Below are 14,021 nucleotides of genomic sequence, written 5' to 3'. Positions count from 1 at the left end.
ACTGGCAGATGAAGTGACAACGGAAGGAACACGAAGCCAGTCTAACTCCCAAAGCCCTGGAGACTGACGGCTACGAGGGCCAGCTCCAACCAGGGCCTGTGTGCGACGATCTTGAACCGCACAAGACTCAGCGTCAAGAATGACGCGACAACCAGAATCGGTGAGCTGACTAGCAGAGAAAAGGTTCATCTGAAGGCGAGGAACATGAGAAACATCAGGGACAGAGAAAGAGGGAGTAGAAAGGGTGCATGTACCAGAAACAGGAATAGAGGTACCATCAGCCGTGACAACACGGACAGGAGAAATAAGAGACCGAAGAGCAGACAAAATAGAAGACTCAGAGGTCATATGAAAGGAAGCTCCAGAATCCAGATACCACGGGGACATACCTGACTGCGTAGAAAGTGGTGGTCGCCCAGTGCCAGAATAGCCAGTCACAGAACCAGCAGCGCCCGACGAGGAAGAGTCTGGAGTAGCGAGCAGACCACGAAGACCCCTGAGAATGTCCTGATCAGAGAGTGCAACTGCAGAAGATCCTGAAGAGCTAGCCTGCTGACGATCCTGGAACTGCTGACGTAAACTGGGATCCCGCGTCCAGCAGGTGGAGGAAGTGTGGCCAACCTTGCCACAGTATGTGCAATGAGGACGAGGGCGGAGACTCGGACCGCGAGGCTGCTGACGTAAACTGAAATCCCAAGCATCAAGCAGGCAGTGAAGCTGCGCTATCTCATGCGCAGAGAGGGGCGCGACTGGAGAGGTCGACGTACAATGAGGTGCCGACGAGGAGCTAGCACCCACACGCACAGAGGCCACCAAAGGGGGCGACGGAGAGCAACATGCCGATGAAGACAGAGTCGGCAAAGCGCGGTCATAACCACGTGAAGAGGTCGCGAAAGTCGATGGAGAACGGCAGGCCGACGCAGACGGAGTCGACAAAGCGCGGCCATAACCGCGGGAAGAGGCCGGAAAAGTCGATGTAGAGCGACGGGCCGACGTAGACGAAGTCGGCAAAGCGCGGTCATAACCACGTGAAGAGGCCGCGAAAGTCGATGTAGAGCGGCGAGCCGACGTAGATGGAGTCGGTGAAGCGCGGGCAGAACCGCGTGAAGAGACCGCAAACGGCGACGAAGAATGACTATCCGTCATACACGTAGGGAGCGGACAAATACCAAGTACCGAAGGGAGGCCCAAAAATAAGGCGGGATCAGCGGAAGAAGACGTCGGATAACAACAACCGACGACAATATTTTTTTTTCTTTTTTTTTTCAGATTGAAGTCAACCAACTAGACGAGAAAGGCCGAGCGGGCGGGCGACGGATCCTGGCGCCGAATCGATTGGGAGCCGAGCGGGCGGGCGACGGATACCAGCGTGGAGATCGGCCACAGCAGAAAATCTCACGCGCCAGGACCCGTTCTCACATGGAAGCACGCAGGCAGGAGATCTCACGCACGCATGCAAGGAAATCTCACGCAGGGGCCGGCGCGATCGAACTCAACAGAGGAAATCGAAGGAAGCCAGCTGCCGGGAACAGAGATCGGCGGGGACACGCGTGGAACAGAGATCGGCGGGGCGGACACTGCCGGGAAGAAGATCGGGCGGGGCGGGCACGGCCGGGAAGAAGACCGGCGACGGAGACGGCCGGATGGAGAGCGGCCGGCGGCGGCGGACGAAGAGCGGCAACTACGGCCGGGACAACGTACAGACTAGGATCAAGTTTTGCTCTGATACCATGTTAGGACAATATGCTTGATGTATTATCAGGGGGCCAAAAGGCACAATATATAGTACATGTACCGGTGCACATATGCAAAAAGCCCACTAATATATGGGGAAACTACAATAGACAGATATATACATCTAACAAACACAACGTGTCCGAATAGGAGGATAGTCTAGGAGGCTAAGCTTATACATCGATGGATCTCTAATGTCCGAGGAAACCTGTCCCCCATGGGAATGGTGCAATGTCTAAAGTTTTTCGTGATGGTGTCACTTTCTTCACAGACAACTTTTTTTTTGGCGGGACTTCACAGGAAACTGGTGCCAGACCAATTTGCATGGTCTTCGATGGGGAAATACACGGCTGGCTCAACGTATCAAGTTTTGTGTTGGGGATCAGAGAGAATGGAGGGGCCGAGTGCCATTTGGAACAGTTGGGTTTCCAGTGCAAGATTTTTGCATGGTTATCATTACCATTCAGGCTATGGACTTCTTCTTTTTTCGAAAGGTCCAGCATAAATTGGCTCCATGTATTAGCAGATAGCAACAAATTACAGGGTTGCCCTAAGGAAGGAAAAATCAAAGAGAAATAAGAGAAAAGTCTAGCGGCAAAAAGAAAGCGGCTAGCTCAAGGTGGTTCCCATAGCAGCTTACGCAGTGCCTTAGCCCCTGCGAACGCCCATTCCTGCGCCTCGTCCTTGATAAAAGAGCACACCTGCCGGAAGGAGTTCTGCTTATCCCTGAAGACCCAGTCGTTGCGCTCACGCCAAATATTCCAGCAAGCAAGGATGAAGAGAGAGCTGACGCCCTTCCTGTGTTCTGGCTTCGTGGCTTCTAGCCATTAATGCCTGAAATCCAAAATTGTGCAGTTTCCAGTATGCACCGCCACGTTGACGCCGTCGCAGCTAGGCCAGGCCGCCAACTTGCCCCAGAGCTGGCGGGAGAAGGGGCACTCCACGATCAAGTGCTGAGAAGTCTCGAGGCTACGCATGCATAAAGGGCAGAAGTAGCCGTTGGGCCATTCTCGACGCTGGAGACGGTCGGCGCACCAAAGGCGGTCTTGGAAGAGAAGCCATGCGAAGAATTTATGCTTCGGAGGAGCCCAAGTTCTCCAAACGTCGTGCCTGAGCGAAGAACGCACGCAAAGACAAAGACACAAAGGCTATGGACTTCTGATCAGCGACAAAGACATGCTCTATAAGATTCAATGTCACGTTGCTTTACATGTTTGCAAGACTCAGATACATTGAGCCACATCTTGATGGGTTGTGTCTACTCCCAGCAGGTTTGGTTTGGTTTGGTTGCTTCTCGAGTTTAGGGATTGCCATTCAGATACTCTTCAGCTCCAACTCTTCCATCATGAAGGTTTGTTGCACGGAAGCTATTGAGGAGAAAGTACATGGTCGGGATTCGAAATTCGGCTCGCCCACAATTCTACTTTGTTGAGAGATATGAAAACAATGAATACAGTGCTAGGTTCAAAATTTGATTAACTAAATTGTCTTCAATTGAGATTGGCAGGGCTTGGAGGAAGTAAGACCTTCAACGAGAGTAGCACATGAGATTTGCTAGCCCAAAACTAACTTCATGCCCAATTAAATTCTACACTATTTAATTTGTACTGTGATTCGTGCTAGTCATGAGTTGCAACCGAAATTTGATGATATCATTTGACTGAGAACTAGTCACGCACATAAATATTAAATATTTGGTGCGAGATTGCCTCTACCGAATAACAAAAAGAAAACGTTTAGTTTTATAGAATATTCAACATAAAAGACCGCTCTCATCCATGCTGTCTCCAAATTCCATCGGTTTCACCGCAAAAAATGTGGGAAAATCAAATCCATCGGGAGAAAAGAAAAAACGCAAAATTACAAGAACCAAAGGTCAGAAGTACCCAAACCCAACGATATTTTTTGGAGACTCTTCTCACCCCTCATCTCTTGTGAGGCCATTCCCCCCATGGCCTCAATCCAACACTCTCTTCTCACCCCTTCTCCGCTCTGCTGTTGTTCCTACGCTCTCCTTCACCCGAGGACCAGGAAACCATCTCCAGCTCCAAGGTTTCCAAATGGCACCTTCTCCACGGAGAAGCCGTTCTTGCGGCGCGATTTCTCGGAGAGAGGCGGGACCTTGGCCTGGAAAATGGCGGGAAGGCGGCGCCTCGCCGTGGCCGGAGCCGGGAAGGGCCCCTTCTTTGGCGGCGGCCGGCGGCGGCAGGGGTCAACTGCCCGGACCGTGGGGAACCTCGCCTTCGTCGCGCTGGTGGCGTACCTCGCGGTGAGCGGCCAGTTCCGGTGGCTGCTCGACGCCATCGTCTCTCTCTGGGTACGATGCCTCTTCTTCTGAAACGATCTGTAGCTTGTGATGGATAGTTGTATGAGTACTATGTTGCCTCCGTGACTAGATTGTATCACTTGGTTGATATCTGAATAGAGAGACTAGATAAGGTTCAGAAGACAAATGTTAGCTGTTAGGTCCAGTAGCAGTAAAAGTGCAATCTTTTGTTAAGCAGCTTAATCGTTGGAATGGACCTGCTTCGTGTGTTTGCATATGATTTTGTAATTTGTGGCGCACTTGCTTCTTAGCTTCCCCCAGTTCTCAGACAGTTTGCATTTTCTTTTCACCAAGTATTGTTACTTAGGACCAGTTAAGATGGATTACCATCGGTTGCTAGTCTGTATGTTGCTGCAACATAAGCAGTTGAAATCATTGTAAGGAGATCTAGCATTTGTCTTCCACAATATCCAGTAAAGTGGAAACCAGCAACCTTCATTCCGTTTCCTGTGTGGTGCTAATAGCATTGATAAGTTTGCTAGTGAGAGTTTTGATTTTAAATACTAGCAAAAAGGGCTATCCTATCTTGTCCTCTCTTTCAAGTTTTTATCCATAGTGTTACATTACTTTTGTAACTTAACTAAAGCTTTCCACATCTCTTTTGACAACAGCTTATCGCTTTTTTTCTGCCTATTGTGGGTCTCGGCGCACTTGTATTCTTGGCACGGCGCAATATACTTCAGAGCGATGTAAGTCTGCCCATAAATGTAGTGTTCAGCCAATTTATTCTTTAATTGTGGATCTCCGACTACTGTACTTGTAGTTACTTATTTAAGATGGATGATGATCGATTTTGTTCCTAACTAACACAGACAAAGACTTTGTTATTTCTTGCGCAACGTTAATACTCTAGCTGATATTCTACTGTCAAACTTGTTTCTGTTATTGGCAGTGTCCCAACTGTGGAAAAAGCTTCCGGGTACTGAAGTAAGCACAAGAAAATATATCTTAAGTTGGCCAGTTTTGCAATTAAGATGAAATTTGATAATTTGATTGTCTAATATAGGACGTCTTTGAAGAATGGTCCACAATTCTGTCCTTATTGCACTCAACCTTTCTCTGGTAAGCTAAATTTGTGTTTTCTTTATCCAATTTGCTAGCAGAATAACGGACTAATAAGAACTACCTCCTAGCCGCACATGTTTATTCTGATCATATTAGTTCTACTACTGGAAAATTTAGCTGGTGGGCTGTTAGCTGTTTCATGAGACTGGTATTTTCAGACCTTTAGTTTGATATGCATGGATGGTTCTTCTGTTCAGCTAGAAATTGTGCTGCCAAATTAATTTGAGCTTAATCTTAAGAACATACTTGCACTTAATTCCTTGTTGCCTTATGCTGCCCTTTAAGCATTTGCACAGCCCCTACTATTGTTCTGTGCTGGGAATAGTTACAGAGCGGAGCTTGTTCTTTTATTTGAGTAAAGAGTTAAGCATGAGTGTTTTTAGAACATGCACATCTGGCGATACATCTGAATCACCGTATGGGAACAGGGTTGTCTTTGTTTTATAGTTGAAACCTTCTTAAGCTCTACTACCTCCGATTCAAGGAATAAGGCGCCCTCGTTTTACGTGCTTTTCGTTTGACTAAGAATTACTTCAAATATATAAAGATTGTTTGTATGAAATTAACATCATTAGAAAGTGTTTTTCAATACGAATCCAACAATACTAATTACATATAATATAACCAAGATTTTGTTGCTTAATTTTTATGGTCAAAGTTCGTCTTGAAATACGCGTGCGCCTTATTCCTTGGGACGGAGGTAGTACATAGGTATTGCAAATTTATCATTGAAAAGAGAACCATGAGTTTTGGTGATGGCATCAGTCAACTGGGGAATGGAGAATTGTGGCATTTGTTTATGGTTTGAATGTCCCCATGGAACATACTTTTTTTAAAAAAAGGGGAGTAAAACCCCGGCTGCTGCATCAAGTGATGCACACATCCTTTATTATGAAGTTCAATGTTCAAAAGTTTAGACTTCACGGATCAGCGAGGGTCCCATGGAACATACTTATCTTTACATTTATTTATTTATTGGTTTTCTCACTCCTTTGTTTAGCATCTCTCCTGTTCTTATCTAGATGAGACTATTGTTCGAACTAAATCATCATTGTACATGCTACAGTTCAGGATGATAAGTTTGTCAGAGAATCTGCTAGCTTTTCATCTGGAAGGGCCTCTCCAAGTGCACAAGCCTTCAATGAGTTATTCAATCGTGGATCAAAAGGTATAAACGTGATATGACTCGTTCGTATTGCTTGAATTTGTGCCATTTAGGTGATTCATTTTCTCAGTAGCCATGTCCTGCATACATATGTAAAAGCAAGCATTAACGGCACTCATAGAAATGTACAACATGTTGGTTGGTTACACTTCACAGGCTCCCAGATACCCAGAGGGTAACAAACCATGAATGCTGGCCTTTTTAGCAAGTTACAGTTTTCTTTATTCTATATTCCATTTTCACATTAATATAATCTGATGCATGTGAATTAAAGTAACGGACTAAACAGATACCATATGTCATACACACAAAAAAATCTATATGAGGTTGGGTGGACCAGTAAATAAAAAGACACTAATGACATGTGTTCATGTCAAATACTTTTTTCGTCATGTCATATGTTTAGAATTATTGCTAAGACTGATGTATACCACATATCACCAGAGAATGAACTCAGGTTGTATCATACTGCTATTCTGTACACTTTTATTCGACAGGCTGTACCCTTTTGTTGGCCACTGCATATTACGAGATGATTTTGGTTTCAGCTATTATTTAAATTAGACATTCGTATGTTTCGAGCACATTTTTCCTTCACCGTAGTTAACTAATAATCACACTGTTCCCTGATGTAAGCAGAAAAGGCGCCTTCTGGTCCTGGAACGATTGTAGACATCGAGGCTGACGTCACGGACATCGAGTGATACTTCTTAAGGGCAGCACTCAGCCTCATCTGTATCAGTTTTGCTACTCTCCACGGCCAGTTTTTCCCGAAGGCGGTATAAAGCTGTAGCACTCTAGGAAATAGGATTGCAGCCTAATTTCAAGCGAGTTCTGGAGCTTAGGTGTAAGACCCCGACTGTGTCTTGTAGCAGTTTGCAGATACAGATCGATGCCGCATATAACACATTAACATGATTGTGAATATATTTACATTGCTTCCTTTGTATATCACCGGTGCTGCAAGCAAATACACCCAGGGTTGTATGTGGTGTGTGTATGTATATGTTGCAAAGTCGGTTGGCATTGACAGCCTTTGAACCTGATGTACATGATTCTCGATTACAAAAAAAGGTTGATGCATAACTTTATATTAACAACAGTTTGTTTATCCAGACTGTTCATTTTGTATGAAACTCAAAGCTGACAGGCCGCATGTGGCGTCACAAAAAAAGGTTGATGCATAACTGGATATTCCATGCATTTCTCCATTGATTGAACTCAATAATATTGTACAAGTGGTGCCTCCAAAACATATAGTACTCTGAAGAACTGGCATACATTAATCTGAAAGAATGACATCCTTTCAAACAGAAACAAATCTAAAGAATGTTCCAGGCTTCAGGTTGCATACAAGAGGAATGTTCATTTTCTGAACTTGTAGTACATATCATGCTACGTCATCTGTCATCAGGTGCTCCGCGATCTTCATCCACGGCCGACAGCTTGCGCCTGCAGAGAGGACACATCTCGCTCCCCTTGAGTGTGTGCTCCAGGCACGTACCGTGGAAGACATGGGGCAGGGAGCACCCTGGCCACACGGCGAGGTCGCTCTCGAGCAGCTCGAAGCAGACCGAGCACTCCTCTCCAGCGGCCTCCGCGACGACCTTCCTTCGCTTCGCCGGACGCTCGCAGCACGTGTCCTCCTCGCCGGCAGCGGCTTCATCATCTTCATCCACGCACAGATCGACCGGCTCTGGTAGCTGCAGCTCCATGGCGACGTGGTACCCGGGCCACGCCTCATCCTCATCCATCATGTCCTGCAGAGCGGCGCGCACGTTCTCCATGCGCCTCCCCGTGCGGTCCTCGCGCCGGAGGATGCCGACGTCGGCTATCACCTGTACGCGCGTGGCGCGCCGCGCGCGGCGGGACGGCCACCTCCGAGACCAGTCTCGACCAAAGCGCCTGGAGCTCTTTCCTCTGGTGGGCGGGGTATATCAGCGGGGCCAGCGACGACCCAGCCCACGGGAGCGAGCTCGCCGCGTCGCCGGCGGGCGGGACGACGAACCGGAGCTGGTGCAGCTTCGTGCTCCCGCACACCTCCAAGCCATCGCTGCCGTCGGACGCCGCCCAGAAGTGGGTGTAGCGGTAGAGCACCGTGATCTGCTTCCCTCCTTCTTCTTGGCTCCCGGCGGCCGGTTCTACGACGGCGACGCGCATGAACCCTGCCGTGCTCCCGGCGGAGGCGAAACACCGCGGCCCAAGAAACCGCCCTTCGGGAACCACGACGCGCGACCGGACTAGCAGCGACTGCGATCCGCCGGCGCCGCTCGCCTCGGCCGATTCGCCTCCGTCTTCGATCTTCAGCGGCACGTCCACCTCGGCGTCTCTCTCCTCGTAGTACGAGTAGTAGCTGTCCTCGTCGCTGTCGTAGAACTCCTCGCCGTCGTCGTCTTCCCCGCTCTCCTCTTCTGGTTCCCGCTCGCGCCGGCACTGCGCGCAATCGCACGACACCACATAGTCGTCGTCAACGGAGTCCGCCGCCTGATTCCCATCCCCTAGAGCCGCCTGACCTTCTTCCCCGTCGTACGCGAGACCCGAAGGCCGCGCAAGCGCGAGAATGTAGCGTTGAGGCCGGGCAGCCGCGCCGGCGGAGTCGTCCGGACGCTGCATCGGCGAAACCACCTCCTCCATCGATCAATCGGTTGGCACCGTCGCGTCCCGAATGACCGCGGCGCGAGTTAGGGCACGTACACGATCGTCGATCGAGCTTCTAGTTGTTGTTCTTCACGGTGGCGTCTGAATGAGTTCGCTTCTAACCCATGTTGCTCGCCTTTTTATGAACTCCAGTCGCGCCCCAAATCCGAAACGAACTCGTGTCCAATGCGAAACCAACTCGAATTCAGATTTGGCGGGTTTGCTTCTTCAAAAGAAGAAAGAAACGCGTACTGTTTGTTAAGAAAAACAGAAATCCCAATGCGAAACTGACTCGAATTCTAGACCTGGACTCCTGGAGGGTTTGCTTTCAAAAGGAGAAAGAAACGCTGTCAAAAAAACGCGTGTCGCAAAAACAATGCAAAACTTAAAAACGAAAAAGTTTAGGCGCCGTTGCCGGGGATCGAACCCGGGTCACCCGCGTGACAGGCGGGAATACTTACCACTATACTACAACGACTTTGATGCTTTCCTTTAACAAGTGTGGTTTTATTGTTAACCACTTGAATTTCTTCAATAATCAGCAAACAGCATAGGCGAATTCAGTGTCTTTCAGTTCCAGCGGTGCTTCCAACTCCATTCCTCTCCTCCCTGTGGTGATTATACTTGATGTTGTTGATTGCAACTTGCGATGTGGAACAAGCACATTTCAGTTCGTATTCACACGCCGCAATAAGTAAGGCACTCAGCTAGTATTCTCTCAGTACGCAAGTTAAAAGGGTCCTACCCAACTGTAGATGCAGTCGAACATCCAGACATATAAAAGATGATGGCACAAGCTGCATATAATCGGCAGAACATATTTCTGCTGGATGCTGATACACAGCTTCAGTAACAAGATACACAACCAAGTTCAGAGTTTCTTGGCATGAGAGTCGGCCTCTGGGAGACACACAAGCTGGGGCACATGCACGCAGTACAAGGTGGCGAACGTTAGGAACGAAGCGCTGCACACCACGAAGATCCTGAACCACACGGACGAGAACAGGGTCAGGTAGATGAGGACCCCTGTCGTGCCAATCACAGCTACAAAATTCGCGACGCACTTGAATGTGGACAGCTCTTCCTCAGTTCCTTCGTTGGGGAAGTGACCCGTTGCCAGAAAGTCAGACAGCAGCTCGTCCTTCAGCCTGAACCTCTCCGTGAGCCAGTCGGAGACTTCGTCCTCTGCTATGGGTATGTCAGAGACTTGGAGGATTTCGGTGTGGATGTGGACCTCGGAAGGATCGACGCCGTATACGTTGTCCATAAAAGTTGGCAGCCGATGCTTATATGCGATCGTGATGTCGTAAACTGCATTAACCAGAAAGCTGTCATGCAACTAAAATAGCAAGTAAAAATAGTGCATGGTCATTGTCAACAAAATGGAAGTTTTTCAAGCAAGTCACAGTTGCCAGAATTCATCAGGTTTATGTTTGAGAACCAACTCAACTGCATATATGTGGTTTCTGCTTCATCTACTACAGTCAACTTTCCGAGCTACTTGGAGCGACAAACATACTTGGGGTGTTCTTTCAGAACTAATACTAACAGAGATTTCTGGTAAAGGACACAGGTCCATCTAACTAATAATAATTTGAACAGGCCAAAAGAGTCCAGTATAATATGTTACTGCCTGATAAATGAACAAACCTTAACATTCAGAAAATGGCTGTCACATCACATACGATCAAGAAGTGAAATGATAGACTACTAAAGGGAGTATGAACAAGAAACAGATGGTTACCAGCATCTAAGTTACTCCTCAGCTCTTGCAGGCAGCAATTGAAACCCTTTATCTTGGGAAGGAGAACATTCTTCAGAATAGGTAAACCATGTTCTGCCGCATACTGTTGACTTTTGATACATTTCTTCTCACTGAAAGGTTAGCACAAATCAGCATCCACATCAAGAAAAAAGAGCAAGTATAGCAGAATAAAAAAAATCCAGATGCAGAATGCTATTGTACATGAAAAAGAACAATTAATGAGTATGTTCAATATGGAAATTCGTTTTAGAAAATGTGAACTCTGGATCCTGGATCATTTGTGCTACCCAAAAGTTTGAATGATGGAATATTGAAACATGAATATATACTTTAAGTACACTGCAATGCATGCTCAAATAATGCAGTTGTATTGCCCAAACATTTAGTAACAAACTGTATAGGAATATATACATTCAGTAGTCTGGAATGCAGCTCAAATAAAGCAGCTAGATTATATAAACATTTAGTAACAAACTGTATTGGGATAGATCTTACGTATAATCAGTGCCTTCAGGAAAAACTGCAAGCCAAAGGGGATCCTTGGGGTTCTTCAATCCAGTAAGTCTTCTTCTGATTAGTGGTTCATCAATCTCCCAGTTGCGCTCTACCGGAATAAACTCAATAATGTGGAATGCCCAGTTGAAAATAGGCAGCTTCATCAAGCTTTTCTTGAGGATGTACTTGATAGACTGCAAACGTCCTTTCCTCAGCGCAAGATCCCACAAGTACATCCAGTCGACCTCAGTTCTGTGGTTAGCAAACATCAAGACACACTCCTTTGGCGGCACTCTTTCGCCAGAGAAAACAAACCTGGTCCCGTTAATCTTCTCAAACAAGAATGGAAACATGGCCAACCACATCCCAAACAGAAAGCATGTCCACTTCCTGCTGTAGTGCACACTGAACAGACGCACAACAAAGGTGGTGAAAGGTGCTAGGTAAACCATCATCATAAACGCGGTCACCGGCATGATCACCAGGCATAACACGCCACGGCAGCGTCTCAACGTAGTCAGCGGGCGGTGTCTCGGTCCATTGTTGAAAACTGAAGGAGCGGGCAGATCCACACTTGGCGCTGCTTGCTTCCCGTTCACATGGTTCCCGTTGGAACCAGCTGAACCGTTCATCGTGTAGTAGTTAGATGTGAAGGCTTATACCTTTCTGAAACTCACATCCCCGGCGCCAGAGGAACCATCCTGACTTCACCTGCGATGGTGGAAACGAGATATGCGCAGACAGAGTAAGTCGAGATGAAAACATAGGCATGAAACTTGAATTGCAGTTTGCGCAATATACATCAAGAAATAAGCAAAGGTAACACAGCTACTAAAAGCCGGCCTGATGCATGCTCTATGCGCTAATGGTGGAAAAAATGTCAGTCTGCAATGCTCCTAAGGCCTTAATCCAAAACAAAGTTGGCATACAAAGTTGGTTTCAACTAGCAGTAACTCTAAGCAGATAGATTGACAGAAGAAGAAGAAAAAAAATCAGAGTGATAGCAGCAGAAGCCTAAACATATGCCATGCCAGTGTGCACAAGACTAGGAGTTAAGAGAGAAACTAAAATGCATGTTTTGTATCCATGTAAGCAGCGGTTGTCCTTGTGATGGCAAGTGATAGAATCCCTTGAAAACTATGTAAATAAGCAAGTAAATCCTGAAGGGGTTGTAATCAGACAGCATACAGACGACATAATTGGCCATTCGACACAAATTCCTTTCGGCCATGTCAGTGATCAAATCTTGACAGGGTAAATCCATGGCAACGGAACACCTAACAAGCAAAGGCTCAAGCACCGCTGGCTGGACTGTGTCCTGGCACCTAAATAGAGAATCCCCCCCTTGCAATATCCTCCCAGCACAGCACGGCACGGAGCAGCACCAGAGAGGGCCTGGCGGCCGCTGGAGCTCTCCCCTTATGAATGCTTGTAGTTGCGTGCACTTACTAGGTTGATTGGGTGTGCGCCGTCAGATCCCAATAGTGGCAATAAAGCAAAGCTAGAGGTGAAACTGCATCTGCACGTAAAGCCCAGCCACCCAACAACAATGGTGGTCCCACTCCCGCGGCTGTGCTCAGCCGTCCCTGGATGATCCAATCCTTCCCCATCTCGGCGGAAAATGCTAGAGATACTAGTAAATCGACGGGAAATGCTGGTATCTAGTAGTAGAGTACCTACCAGCGCGAAAAGCAAGTGGGAGCGGAAGATTCTCGGATGGGATATCCTGCTGCTTGACTAGGATGGGGCTGCGAGCGGATCTGCGAGGGGCCGGGGCGGTGAGGGGAAGTGGAGATGAGAGGGCGTACCTGAGCGGGGGAAGCCGGCGCGGAGGGGCGGGCGGCGGGAGCGGCGGAGATTCGGAAAGGGGGTTTGCTCCGGCTCCGGGGGTTTTGGGTGTGGAAAGTGTGGAGAGGAAGGATAGCGAGTGTTCCGGAGAGGAGGGGGGCGACAGATTGGGTATGGCGCATCGCATGTGACCCTGCAAGGTTGCACTGCAATAGAGGTGTTGGTGGTAGATGGGCCTGGTCATGGTGAGTGGAAATCTGGAATCTGGATTGGGGAAAGCGACAGTGGGCGGCAAAGCAGGCTGCGTGCCACTGCGCCGCGCTCGGCATTCGCCGTCCGCATGCACGCGCTCCCGCTCCCGCAGCCGCAGCAAGTGCACTTGTCCGTGGTGTTCGCGGCAGGTGCGTCGACGCGAGCACACATGAGAGCATCTCCAGTCGCGTCCCCCAAAGAGATTTGGGGCGTACCGGACATCCAGCCGCGTCCCCTAAATCCCATTTTTGTCCGGCGCGGCTCGATACGGTGTCCGGCGCCCCGAGCTCGTCCCCGTCCCACAGGGGACGCTCCGGAGACGCCGGACACAACGAAAAGCGAGGCCAACCGACGCGGGCCCGACCCGTCAGCGGCACGGAAGGCTAAAACCCCGTCGCCTACCTTTGGTCAAGCGACGTTAATGGCGTCCCTCGTTTTCCCGGGCGACGCAGGGACGCGTCTCGTCGTGCATGGCCGCGTGGCCGTCCGCGCCGGAGTTGTTGCGTGCAACCACCCGTCGCCGCCGCTGTTTTAAGACGCCCTGCGGTTCTCGCCGCTCATAATCCTTCTCGTCGCCACCGCCTCCCTCCCGGATCTTCTCCTCGCCGCTCAAAAATGCCGAGCTCGTCCTCCCGCAAGATCGCCGCGGCGAACGGCCGGACGCGGCAGCCTCACCGTGGCGGAGGCGTGGGCGCCGTACCACGCCCGGTATCCGGTCCCGCCGGACATGCGGCCGCCAGCGGCCGGCGGCTGGAAGATGGCCGTGAACGGCATTGGCGTTCCGCCGTCGCCGA

General features: G+C 49.0%; 2 protein-coding genes, 1 non-coding gene and 1 pseudogene across 4 annotated transcripts; 1 reads left to right on the top strand and 3 right to left on the bottom strand.

Annotated features, from left to right (window-relative positions):
• Nucleotides 1-3,640: 3,640 nt before the first annotated feature.
• On the top strand, nucleotides 3,641-7,303 carry LOC124650090. Of its 2 annotated transcripts, none has more exons than XM_047189650.1 (6): nucleotides 3,641-4,051; nucleotides 4,744-4,749; nucleotides 4,953-4,987; nucleotides 5,067-5,122; nucleotides 6,192-6,293; nucleotides 6,930-7,303. In XM_047189650.1, the coding sequence occupies exons 1-6, from the start codon at nucleotides 3,686-3,688 to the stop codon at nucleotides 6,992-6,994; spliced, it is 630 nt and encodes a 209-aa protein (XP_047045606.1). In that variant the 5' UTR covers nucleotides 3,641-3,685; the 3' UTR covers nucleotides 6,995-7,303. The 2 variants fall into 2 exon arrangements, with proteins under 2 accessions (XP_047045606.1, XP_047045607.1); XM_047189651.1 differs by having other exon boundaries at nucleotides 4,672-4,749.
• Nucleotides 7,304-7,690: 387 nt separating this feature from the next.
• LOC124648522 lies at nucleotides 7,691-8,924 on the bottom strand (annotated as a pseudogene).
• A 409-nt stretch (nucleotides 8,925-9,333) lies between these two features.
• Nucleotides 9,334-9,405, bottom strand: TRNAD-GUC. Its single transcript has one exon. It is a non-coding gene; the product is annotated as a tRNA-Asp (tRNA).
• A 302-nt stretch (nucleotides 9,406-9,707) lies between these two features.
• On the bottom strand, nucleotides 9,708-11,827 carry LOC124650088 (probable 1-acyl-sn-glycerol-3-phosphate acyltransferase 5). The gene is made up of 3 exons (XM_047189649.1): nucleotides 11,188-11,827; nucleotides 10,672-10,802; nucleotides 9,708-10,238 (listed from the first exon to the last, which is right to left on the bottom strand). Exons 1-3 carry the CDS (start codon nucleotides 11,817-11,819, stop codon nucleotides 9,799-9,801), a joined length of 1,203 nt encoding a protein of 400 aa, XP_047045605.1. The 5' UTR covers nucleotides 11,820-11,827; the 3' UTR covers nucleotides 9,708-9,798.
• Nucleotides 11,828-14,021: the final 2,194 nt, after the last annotated feature.

Source organism: Lolium rigidum, chromosome 4 (assembly GCF_022539505.1).
Source record: "Lolium rigidum isolate FL_2022 chromosome 4, APGP_CSIRO_Lrig_0.1, whole genome shotgun sequence".
Lineage (NCBI taxonomy): Eukaryota > Viridiplantae > Streptophyta > Magnoliopsida > Poales > Poaceae > Lolium > Lolium rigidum.
Note: the sequence above shows the minus strand (reverse complement) of the source record. Positions and strands in the feature narration are given on the sequence as shown.

What these genes read in the sequence shown, in the direction of transcription:
- LOC124650090 (XM_047189651.1), top strand. Translation starts at nt 3,686, where the DNA reads ATGGCCTCAATCCAACACTCTCTTCTCACCCCTTCTCCGCTCTGCTGT. An exon ending in GCAATATACTTCAGAGCGAT is followed by an intron (nt 4,750 to 4,952) that starts GTAAGTCTGCCC and finishes TGTTATTGGCAG; the next exon opens with TGTCCCAACTGTGGAAAAAG. An exon ending in ATTCAATCGTGGATCAAAAG is followed by an intron (nt 6,294 to 6,929) that starts GTATAAACGTGA and finishes TGATGTAAGCAG; the next exon opens with AAAAGGCGCCTTCTGGTCCT.
- LOC124650088 (XM_047189649.1), bottom strand. Translation starts at nt 11,819, where the DNA reads ATGAACGGTTCAGCTGGTTCCAACGGGAACCATGTGAACGGGAAGCAA. An exon ending in CCTGAAGGCACTGATTATAC is followed by an intron (nt 10,803 to 11,187) that starts GTAAGATCTATC and finishes CTAACCTTTCAG; the next exon opens with TGAGAAGAAATGTATCAAAA. An exon ending in GAGGAGTAACTTAGATGCTG is followed by an intron (nt 10,239 to 10,671) that starts GTAACCATCTGT and finishes TGGTTAATGCAG; the next exon opens with TTTACGACATCACGATCGCA.